General features: G+C 35.1%; 1 protein-coding gene across 9 annotated transcripts in view; it reads right to left on the bottom strand.

Moving 5' to 3' along the window:
* Positions 1 to 2,384: 2,384 nt before the first annotated feature.
* Positions 2,385 to 11,931, bottom strand: part of RASGRP1 (RAS guanyl releasing protein 1) — a 91,878-nt gene continuing 82,331 nt past the window's right edge. For all 9 annotated transcript variants that reach the window (XM_015595898.2, XM_025038768.1, XM_015595897.2 and 6 more), the window contains 2 exons: positions 11,072 to 11,457; positions 2,385 to 4,921 (listed from right to left, as the gene is read on the bottom strand). In XM_015595898.2, coding sequence (XP_015451384.1) covers positions 4,787 to 4,921; positions 11,072 to 11,457 — 521 coding nt within the window. In that variant the 3' untranslated portion in view covers positions 2,385 to 4,786. The remainder of the gene's footprint in view (positions 4,922 to 11,071; positions 11,458 to 11,931) is intronic.

The following is an 11,931-nucleotide window of genomic DNA, read 5'->3' as shown; positions in this document are numbered from 1 at the left end:
TGGGGACTAGGTATTGTGAATTCGAATTATGGCACTAGCCCATGGGTGCTATGGTTGAAATGACTGGAGGTCTCAGGGATTGATTTGTCCTCATTTGTGAGATGAGGAATGTGATGCTTGAGTACAAATGAAATTTGTTGAGAATTTATAGCAGTCTTGTGAATGGTTTAAGAGGTGGGCCAAGTAATGCAGTTTTTTTCTTAGTAGAGAGAAAAGAGATAGCCACACATGTTTTTCAGTTCCTACTGTAAAATCTATATCACAACATAGGTGTCTGGTCAGCACCTGTGCATAACAACTTTCTGTGCTCTAATCAACTCAGTAGATAGAAAGCTGAGTACCAGTGGACAAATGGTATTTGATTTTTGGCAGTTTTGTTTTTTTGTTTTACAGTAAACCCTGTGATAAAATCTAAGATAATGTTAAAACTTTAAAAGTAAATATTGTGTATGCTGCAGTCTTGGCCATGTACTTTTTAAGCTAGCCCTTCAAAGAAGTTTGTTCAGGATAGGAAAACAAATTTTTTTGGTTATTTGTAAACTTATTTTTTAGTGTTTATGTTTAATGGAGAGACTTAATTTCATTTATGATACTAGGAGCAAATGTTTTTCATGATTAAGAAAACCCTTTTATCAGTAGCTATGAACTCTGAAAAACAATTAAAAAAATAATATATATATAAGCAGAGAACACTGGAGTAAAATATTTCAAGAGTTATTAGTTTAAACAGAAAAACGCTCATTTAAAGCCTTTATATTTCTGCTTCATTTCATTTTGGGAGCTTTAGTTGATAACAGAAGGGGTTTACAACTACTTCCAACTTATATCACTAAAGGTTTATAGCAAATAATGGCAGAAACATCATTTTCCGTAAGATGTCTTTGTACCTTCATTGAAGTGCTGTTCGATTATCCACTGGAGGCACTGTAAATCTTATCCAAGTTTAGCACTTGCTCCTTGAATCATGTTGGAGCTGGAACCACACCTTATTATACATTCCTATAAATGTCGCTTGAATGAAAAGCTGAGTGGTCTAGACTTTAATGTCTTATTCTTTCCCGTAAGCTAGGATTTTCATGATAATCTTCAGTAAAAAATTCATTTGTATAAGAATGTGCTGAGCAATATCTAGATTAGCAATAAGGCAATCTGGGGCCTCAACGTGAAAGGCCATAATGTGAAAATGTTTTATAAATTGAGTGCAATACAAATGTAGTGTGTGATGAATAGCACTTCACTGCTTCCTAAAGTCCAACACGTTTTTTTTCTGCTCTCTTCATTCTTTCTTACCTGGTTCTCATTTTCACTTTTTCCTATTACCTTGTTGTCCCTCCCCTTTTTTCTTTTTCTTGCCTTGGTCTAGCCTGTGGTATCTAATAACATCTATAGATAGGTCTTTATTGGGAGTTTCTGAATTAAAGAAAGTAACCTCACATCTGGACCATATAAAGAACATAAGTCCTATCCATACATAACCACTACACCATTATACATAAGCAAAAGAGGGCATCAGGTGTTTTCTTTGAACTTATTCCCTTGTGTTCTGCAGATCGGAGAGACCTTGCCTCACTAAACAGGAAAAAAGCATTTTAAACCAAAAACATTTAGTCACTTATATTCGTGTCAAAAGAAGGTATAATAACTCAAATAAGATTTGTGACCAGAGAATGTTCTGATCAACGATACCGTCTGTACCTTGTAAAGAGCACAGGTTAGAGATATTTGGGATGAGAATCAGCGCTGGAGGGGGAGAGCCAATTTAATCTCTTCTTTAGGTTGTCAGTGTGACTTCATTATTTTGTATGAAGTATTATGAATGGCCAAAATGATAAACCCACATCCAAATATATGAAGATAAATTTCACAGTGAAACATGATTGGAATTTTTCTCCCTTCATTGGTTTGGTTAAGCAAAAGTTGGCTGGGAAATTAAGGGAAAATCATGGCTATCTCTAATCACTAAATAATCATGAGCACAAATGAATTGCTCTGGATGGGCTGTACACTGGGTTGAACCATCCTCTACCAATTTCACCCACAGTTTCAAAGTTTCTCTTCTCTTCTTGCTAGTTTTCTTAGATAGAACTGCGTAATTAAAGATGAAAGCCACAGAGAAATGACAACTGCATATTTGTCTCCTTCAGTGTTAAATATTTATAGACTTAATATTTGGGATCACTGTAAGTCATTGTGTAATAAGATGGGACAAGGTTACTTCATGTTATAAAAAGATGTATAAAACTTATACTGACTAATTGCTTTGCTTTTCCTTCCAGGAAAACTGTTTGGTTAATAGGATAGGGGAGTGGTCATAGCTGTGGATTATGGTAAAAATTCAGGTGAAGTTTCTACATATTTGTGAACTAGAAGACAAGACATCTGTGTTATAGGAGTCCTAATGTCTTTTATCATATAAATATTACACAAAGAAAATTTACATTAGGTATAAAAAATTTTTACATTCTATACATTTTGTTTTTCCTTATAGTTCTTTTACATAATATATCTTTAGACAGAAATTCACATATAGTAAAAAGGCAAGTTACCAAAGAAAATGAGAAGTGACAATGCTCTTAACAAAACAAAATTGTACTTGTTTTGGCAGATAAACATATGCTCAAACTTATTTCAAGTCAGTACAAGACACAGAAATTTGTATCCTAGGCTTGGCAAATGAAAACTTTGTTCCAGGTTATTTCTGGAATAGTCCACTAATCCCATGTAGCTCAGTACAAATAATATTAATTTACATACTATACTTCTTGGCCTTTGCTGGACTGTAAAAACCTGTGATGAAGCTACTCGTTCCTGTCCATTTCAGTGATAAATTCTGGAATGTTTGAGACCCTCTATCCTTGTTAATTTGACTAAGGGGACTGTGATCTTTTGAATTCCAATAAGTTACAGATTTTTCGCACAAAACTAACCTGGAATCTGTATTTTGGATAGCAGGTAAGAAGAATGAAAAAATTTGTGTTACATGACTGTTTAAAGAAACTGAGCTGTACTGTCTTTGGTCTATATCAGAGGAAAATAATAGTGAAGAATATGAATTTTAAATATTATCATAAACTCATGTCATTCCATATAAGGTAAGTAGCAGAGTGCTTCTGTAAGTTTATATACCAAGTGGTAGACCTAAGCAGCTCTGCTGTAGGATTTTTGAGTTTGGATTTAGAAATGGGTAAATTTGTGAAATGATTCTTTAAAACACTAATCGAAAGCAAATCACTAGCTTTGTCCCTAAAGCTCAGTACAAGGAGGTACACAAATAGGAGCTGGCCTTTCATCAAAGAAGCTTCTTAATGGTCTGAATCCTCTAAGGAAGCTACCCTGTCTATATGTACTTTGTGTTCTGATTAAGACTTGGTGGTGTTGGCTTTAGGTTTGGAACTTCTAATTATTGAGATTATATTCTTGGCAGTTGGTCAACTCATGAATTTCAAGTCAGTTTAGTACCAGGCTTTCCAAGCATGGAAGGTAAGTTCCACTCAAAAAGAAAATGACCATATGAATTTTTTTTAGAGAAATAAAGAGGCTGACAAATTTGTGAACAGTTGCCCAGACAACGAAATGAGCCCATTTATCATTAACCTTCACTAATAGATAACTTACAGAACTCTTACTTGTGATTTTGCCAAATACTGCAGTTTACATTGTGATCAAGTTCTTCATCTTATAACAAACTGAACTTTATATTTGTGAATTTGTGTAAATAACTAAAAGTTGTTTAATTCACTTCCACATTTTATGGAGGAAACAAAATTCCAAGTCACATGCATGCCTGATATTGTATATATACATATGTACATGCTTGTCAGCTGTTATTGAAGGTCGTAATCCAATTAGCTTATTTCTAAATAATATTAATATAGTATAAGCACAAATTCAGCTCAAAAACAGTTACTTCCACAAAAAAGGGTAAAGATGGTACATGTAAAACTAAACAGACTTTAAAAAAACAGCCACAAAGTCTCAATTCTATCCACTATAGATTATATGAGGACAAACATTTTTTGTATTATTTACTTTAGCCAGTCATGTCTGAGATGGTAATAACCATATTTTCAGGTATTTAATTTGGCTACTTTATTATGACTGTGAGACTAAAACTATGAGTTGATCTGCAGTTAGATAATGTCATGTTGTTTAATAAGCCCACCTGCAAAAATTTGTGTTCTCTAGAAGTTCACTTCTAGGTAGATATCATGTGTGTGTGAGTGTAGTGAGGAAGGATGGGGAAAAGGCTAACTGATTAGTTATGAGGTAGTGAAGTGGGAACCAGATTCATAAAGAATACTGGAATATAAACAAGTGAATCTACTTTTGGAATATTGGTGTTTTAATATTATAAGCAATTTTTGGATGGAACAAAGTAAATCTCTCAGTTCACAGAAAACCCTGGGGAAGGAACCAAATTCATTTTCCAGGGATTTTAGTTCTAAGGAAGAAGCAGGCCACATAGGACAAGCTAACTAGTCATGTTTTTTTTTTTTTTTAAATCATGCTTTTGCTATTAGTCTTAAGGGGGGAAAAGTCTGTGGTATTAATGGCAAAACTTTTACATTCTTCAGTTTTTTTCCCCTTTGTTTCAACTGACTGGAAGAGAAAACAGTACCACACTGTAGGATTCTTTTAGATTAAAAAAATGGTAATGAGATTTTCTTTTTTAAAATACCCTTTTCAAAGCTGGTCAGTCTAAGGTTCCCTGGGTCTTTGTGTTAATCGGTTTAGGAAAGATCTCTGATAACACTTATCTACAGATTGTGCTCCTTGAGTGTTTGGGCTAAGAACATTCACCCTGTTCCATTTGAGCTAAGACATGATTGCTTTTTGCAAGCTGGAGGCTTTCTATCTTCTTCTGTGCATGTTTCAGTTGAGTCTTTAGAGCATCATTATCTGCTTTCAGGGTATTTATTTCCTAAAGGGAAAGGAGAATGAGGTAAGTTAATAAAGCAACAATGAATAGTAAAATCAGTTACAGTATGAGGAGTACTACAGTTGATTGGCATCTCTTATTCACTGTGGCTGAGAATTAAAAACTATTTTCAAAACAGGTATTTTGCCCTGAATAGGAAATAACAAGTTAAATATCAAATGATCATGTGCAAACAGCAATTAGTTTTCGTTACTCATATCAAAGATGTGAGTGGCAGAATAAACCATTCCTGAGCGATAGGTGACTAATGACAAAACCTTTGGATGTTGTGAAGCAGGAGACCTAAACTTGGCAGAAACAGAGTCTGTGTTCAGGTTTAAGGAATGAAAGCAGTGTCTCAGAATACTGTAATATGAGATATTACAGTTCATTTAAAATCCTCCTCCCCAAATCACCGAAAACTAATGGACTCTTGATAAAGATAGGAATTTTATTCTTCACTCTAAACTGAGATCTAGTTATCTAATTTTGAGTGATTTAATTATAAGGCAGCAGTTGGTTTCCAGTCTTTTTTTCAATTGAAATATATTTGACACATTGTGTAAATTAAAAGTGTACAACAGTTAATTTGATACTTATATATTGTAATATGGTTGCTATTGTAGCTATAATTAACACCTCTATCATGTTATGTAATCATCCTTTTTAGCTGGAATAATTAAGTTCTAGTTTCTTAGCAAATATGATGACTTTAATACAACATTGTTGTCTATACTCATTGCACTGTGCATTTCTAGGGCTTATTTACCACTTGTTCTTCGTTTGTACCGTAAACATCTGTCCTGTCCTCCAACCCCCATCACCTGGTAACCACCATTTTACTCTCTTTTTACAAGTTTGGAAAATTTTACATATGTGATAAAATACAGTATTTGTTTTTCTCTGATTTATCTCACTTAGCATAATGTGCTCAGGGTCCATCTATGTTGTCACAAATGGCAAGATTTCATTCTTTTTTATGGCTGAATAATATTCCACGCCACATTTTCTTCATTTATCAAGTCAGTGGACCCTTAGGTTATTCTGAATCTTGGTTATTGTAAATAATGCTGCAGTGAACATAGTAGTGCATTTGTTTTTGAATTAGTGTTTTTGTTTTCTTCCGATAAATACCCAGACGTTAAATTGCTGGATCATATGGTATTTCTATTTTAAATTTTTTGAGGACCCTCCATAGTGTTTTCCACAGTGGGTGTACCAATTTACATTCCCACCAACAGTACACAAGGGTTTCCTTTTCTCCACATCCTCATCAGTACTTGTTTCGGCTATCTTTTTGATGATAGCCATTCTAATAAGTGGTGTTTCATTGTGGTTTTGATTTGCATTTCCCTGATGATTAGTGATGTTGAGCATCTTTTCATGTACCTCTTGGCTATCTGTGTGTCTTTGGAAAAATGTCTATTAAGTTCTGCCCATTTTAAAATTGGATTTTTTTTGTTATTAAGTTGTATGAGTTATTTATATATTTTGGATATTAACCCCTTATCTGTTACATGGTTTGTAAAAATTTTCTCCCATTCTCTAGGTTGCCTTTGTTAATTGTTTCTTTTGCTGTGTAAAAGCTTTTAAGTTTGATATATGCTCATTTGTTGACTTCTACTTTTGTTGTTTGTTTTTGGTGTCATATCCAAAAAATCATCACCAAGACCAGTATCGAGGAACTTCTTCCCTACATTTTCTTCCAAGAGTTTTATAGTATCAGGTCTTATGTTTAAGTCTTTGATCCATAGTGAGTTAATTTTTGTGAGTGGTGTAAGGTGTCCAGTTTCATTGTTCTGTGTTTTTCCAGTTTGCCCAACATTTGTTGAAGGGAGGATATTTTCCTCATTGGGCGGTCTTGCCTCCCTTATCGAATATTAGCTGACTGTGTAAGCAAGGGTTTAATTCTGGACTATTTTTTCTCTTTCATTGGTCTATATTTTTGTGCCAGGACTATACTGTTTTTATTACTGTAGCTTTGTAGTATAGTTTGGAATCAGGAGGTGTGATACCTCTATCTTTGTTCTTTTTTATCAGGATTCTTTGGTTATTAAGGGTCTTTGTGGCTCCATACAATTTTTAGGATTGTTTCCATCTTTGTGAAAAGTGCCACTGGTATCTTGATGGGGATTGCTTTGGGTAGCGTGGACCTTTTAATGATATTAATTCTTCTAATCCATGAACACAGGTGTCTTTCCATTTGTTCATGTGTTCAGTTTCTTTCAGCAAAGTCTTGTCATTTTCATTGTATAGATCTTTCACTTCCTTGGTTAATTTATTCCAAGTATTGTTTTTGATGCTGTTGTAAATGGGATAGTTTTCTTTTTCAGATGTTTCATCCTTAGTGTATAGAAATGCAGCTGATTTCTATATATTGATTTTGTATCCTGCAACTTTACTTCCAACAGTTTTTTGGTTGAGTCTTTGGGATTTTTCTATATACAAACTCATCTGCATTTAATAATAGTTTTACTTCTTTACCATTTTGGATGACTTTTTTTTTTTTGCCTAATCACTCTAGCTAAAACTTCCAGTATTATATTGAATAAGAGTGTTATGAATAGGCATCCTTGTCTATTTCTGATTTTAGAAGAGCTTCAAATTTTTATCAAGTGTAATGTTAGCTGTGGGTTCGTTATATATGGCCCTTATTATGTTGAGGTATGTTCCTTCTCTACCCAATCTACTGAGTTTTTTTTTTTTTTTAATCATGAAGGGATGTTGTATTTTGTCGAATGCATTTTCTTCATTTATTGAGATCACGATTTTTACTTTTCATTTTAATGTGATGTAATACATTTACTGATTTGCATATGTCAAACCATGCTTGCATCCCAGGGATAAATTCCACTTAGTCATGGTGTATAACCCTTTTTATATGTTTTTGAATTAGGTTTGCTAATATTTTGAGAATTTTAATATCTATATTTGTAAGTGATATTGGTCTGTAGTTTTCTTGTGGCATCCTTATCTGGCTTTGGTATCTGGGTAATGCTGCCCTCATAGGATGAGTTTGGAAGTTTTCCTTCTCAGGTTTTGAAAGTTTTAGAAGGACTGGTGTTAATTCTTCTTTGAATGTTTGGTAGAATTTGCTAGTGAAGCCATCTTGATCCGGGGGTTTTCTATGTTGGGAGGTTTTTCATTATCAATTCAATCTCTTGTTATTAGTCTATTCAGATTTCTGTTTCTTCCTGATTCTGTCTGGGTAGGTTGTGTATTTCTAGAAATTTATCCATTTCTTTTAGGTTATCTAATTTGTTGACACATAATTGTTCATTATAGTCTCTTACGGGTTTTATGTATTTGTGTAGTAACAGTTGTATTGTCTCCTTTTGCATTTCTAATTTTATTTGAGTTTTTTTTTAGTCTGGCTAAAGGCTTGTCAATTTTTTTTTGAAGAACCAGCTTTTAGTTTTGTTGAGTCTTTATTTTTCTTGTCTCTATTCCATTTTTTTTCTGCTCTGATCTTTATGATTTCCTACTCTCTACTGACTTTGGGCTTAATTTGTTATTAGTCCCTTGAGGTGTACAGTTAGGTTATCTGAGATCATTCTAATTCTTAAGATATGCACTATTGCTATAAACTTTATTCTTAGAACTATAGCCCGTAAGTTTCGATATGTTGTATTTCCTTTTTCATTTGTCTTGAGATTATTTCCATTTTGATTTCGTTGACCCATTGGTTGTTCAGAATTATGTTGTTTAGTTTCCATATATTTGTAAGTTTTCCAGCTTTTCTTTTGTTGATTTCTAGTTTTATACCATTGTGGTCAGGAAAGATAGTTTGGTGTGATATCAGTCTTTAAATTTTCTGAGACTTGTTTTGTGCCTTATATTGCTCTATCCTGGAAAATGTTCCGTGTGCACTAAAGAAGAGTATGTGTTCTGTTGCTCTTAGATGGAATTTTCTCCATGTGGCTGCTAAGTCAATTTATTCTAGAGTGTGGTTTAATTCCAACATTTCATTGTTAATTTTCTGTCTGGATAATCTATACATTGCTGACAGTGGGGTAATGAAACCCCCTATTGTTGTATTGTCTATTTCTCCCTTTCGATGTTAGTATTTGCTTAATATATTTCATTGCTGCAGTGATGGTTGCATATATATTTACAATGATTACACTTTGTAATACTTTTTAAGCCTTTATAAATTAACTGGTTAACACCAATCTAATAGTTACAGTTTTCTAATTCTGACTTTACTTTTCACCTCTGCTAGAGTATTGTCGGAAAGTAGGAGATAGGATAACAGCAGGTGTCTAAATACTCTATTCTGTATTGTCAATAACCAATGTACTTCTTTTTGTTAGAGTACAAAGTACATGGTGAGCTGTGAGTGGGGCTATTGAATTACAGATAGACAAGTCATTGTAAGCATTTTAGTTAACTGGAAAGTGAGACTTGTTCTTTTAAAATGTAATAGTGTTTTCCCTAGGTTTCTATGACAAGGATAAAAGTAGAGGCAACTGGGAAGATGGCGAGAGGCTTTAGGAGCTCTGGTATTACTGGGTGGGAATTGTTTTGGACCTAACGCATCTGAAATCTTTCTACCACCTTCTTGCAGCAAGAAGTCATTGTTGCCAACTACATGGTACCTTTTCATGCGCATGTAAAATGTCAAGATCTGAAGCAAACAGCAGGGAGGGCATGGAAACCCAGCCCTGTATTTTATAGAGCACCAAACAGGTCATAGAGTTTAACAGCTAATGTAAGAAATATCTGGGACTAGAAATGCCAATCTTTGTCCTCAAGGCCAAAGTTCTTTTCTCTCTATTGAGTTCACTCTTCAAAATTTCTTTCATTTTTCTTAAAAGTTGTTCTTGGCAATTTCTACCCCTAAAAAGAGAGGGCTTTGTGTAACCCACATTTTGCCATCTGATTGACTTTAGTCTTAAAGCATGTCTTAAAAATACTCTGAGCAAGAGAGTACTTTTCATCCAGAAAATCTGTTCTTTTTCTCTATGTTCCTCCTAATATTATATTCTTTGTTCCAGGTACCAAACTAAGGGTTTCTTCATGTATATCTAACTCAATTCCTGGGAGTCTGACAGGGAGGGTACAACATTGAGAACAAGGTAGGAAATCTTGAGACCTTCTTGTACAGTTTCACTGTGTAGAATTACTAAAGGAATTCTACGTAGGTGAATATTGGTTTTACATTTATACTGATAGGTCTCTAAAAACACATTGTCAACCTGGATGTTTTGAAACAAGGCAGATAGTCATTCCTCCCCTTTAATAAAGCAAATGATAATGTTGGATCTGATATATCCTTGCTTGCCTGTTATTGGTAAGAAACTACTGTCCCCATAAGAAGTCTAAGTCAGCTCAACCCGAGTTTTGTACTCTTAAACAAAAAGAAGTACATTAGTTAATTGAATCCACAGAATTCAGTATTTGAACAACTGACTGCCGTTTTCTCTCTTCCTCTCAAACCTTTGGCCACCATATTCCCAAACTCCTATTTTGCCTCCATTAGGTACCTTATTAGATATTGGGAGCTGCTTTTTTGTTAGGCTCACAATATCAACAGTTGTTACCATTTTATAATTATATTCAACTGTGCATTGGCCAGCTACTATAGATTTAGCTATTCTTTCTACCTGAGATGTTGTTAGAAAAGATTTCCCTCATATTAAAAGGGAGGCTTTTTCCTTTGGTGAGGTAAAATATACTTTTTTTTTTTTCTTGGTAGCAAAAAGATCACCTACCTTCTCTTAAGAATATACCTAGGCAACCATGAATGTCTTCAAACATAATCCTGATGACTAAATTAACAAAGACCTCTAAGGAAGAAGGATTTAGGCAAGTTCATTTGAAGTTCCATCTAGAAAAAGGATGTGGTGTCAGCACAGTAAAACTGATGAGTAGAAACTGGTTTTTCTCAAGGAGCCTATTGTGAACAGTGCTTTTGGCCCTGGCACCAACACTTTAAAATGGTACCTTTATGGTAATAAGGAGCCCTGTATATCTTGTTCTACTCATGTAATGTGAACCAGGGCCCCCATTGGTTTCTTTGAGAGAAAGCCAGAATCCTTTTTTTCCATCCTTATCCTGCTAATAATCGACCTGGTCTGACTATTCAGTTCACATACCCTCCCCTGGTTTAGCCCCACTTCTCTCAGAAAGTCTGAAAAAAAAAAAAGGTACCTTTTCCAGCTCTTGGTAAGTTGGGAGTCTGAGGTGACGGAGGTCCTCCTTTGATTTTATGAGGGAGTCTTTATTCTCCCACTTGACAAAAGCCCGCTTTCTGACCAATATTGGGCTGGGGCATGGAGATGTGGGACTGGGAAGCACATACAGAGTGTCCTGGGCTGTCTTCCTTGGGGAATACAATGTGAAAGGACCAGAAGGGCCCTCACTGCCAATCCAAGACAGTAATTCGGTCTGGGTGGCCTTGTGGGCGACAGTCCTCTTCAGCCGAACAGAAATCTTCTGTGAGGATACGCCCATGAGCATGATGGTCCGATCCTTACTTTCCTCACTTTGTTCTACAGCCTCCTCGTTAGGGAACGTAAAAGATCCTTCCTCAGGTGCTGCGGGAAGATACATGACATATTAGTACTCTAGAAAAGCAGAGACTCAAGATTGACACATTAGTTTCAAATGAGATCTTTCTTATTGTTACAGGAATTCCAAAGGTCTAAAATGGACTCATTTTCAGGCACTCAATTTGGAGAGTGAAAGGGGCAGCCTAGTGTCAGGCTACGTCCTCCCCGGGGGAAGGGCATCTTTTTCTATTTGCACAAAGGTTTTCTAGAGGATTTTTATTTCTGCAGAAAAATTGAAGCGCCTGCATCAATGCTGTAAAGTTTCATAAATTAGAGCAGGGTCATTATATAGACAGACATGCCTTATAAATACCTTCAGTGCACCCTGGGATTTGGGAGCTGTCAGCACTCAGGTTTTGGTCCTGAAACAGGTGGCCTTCAACAGCTGGTAGGACTTCGCTATGGCACCTATTTTCCCTTTTGTACAGTGGACACAGCTTAACTGTGAGAGGGCATTTC

The sequence above is a fragment of the Pteropus alecto genome, unplaced genomic scaffold, assembly GCF_000325575.1.
Source record: "Pteropus alecto unplaced genomic scaffold, ASM32557v1 scaffold86, whole genome shotgun sequence".
Taxonomy (NCBI): domain Eukaryota; kingdom Metazoa; phylum Chordata; class Mammalia; order Chiroptera; family Pteropodidae; genus Pteropus; species Pteropus alecto.
This window is presented reverse-complemented; position numbering and strand designations above follow the sequence as displayed.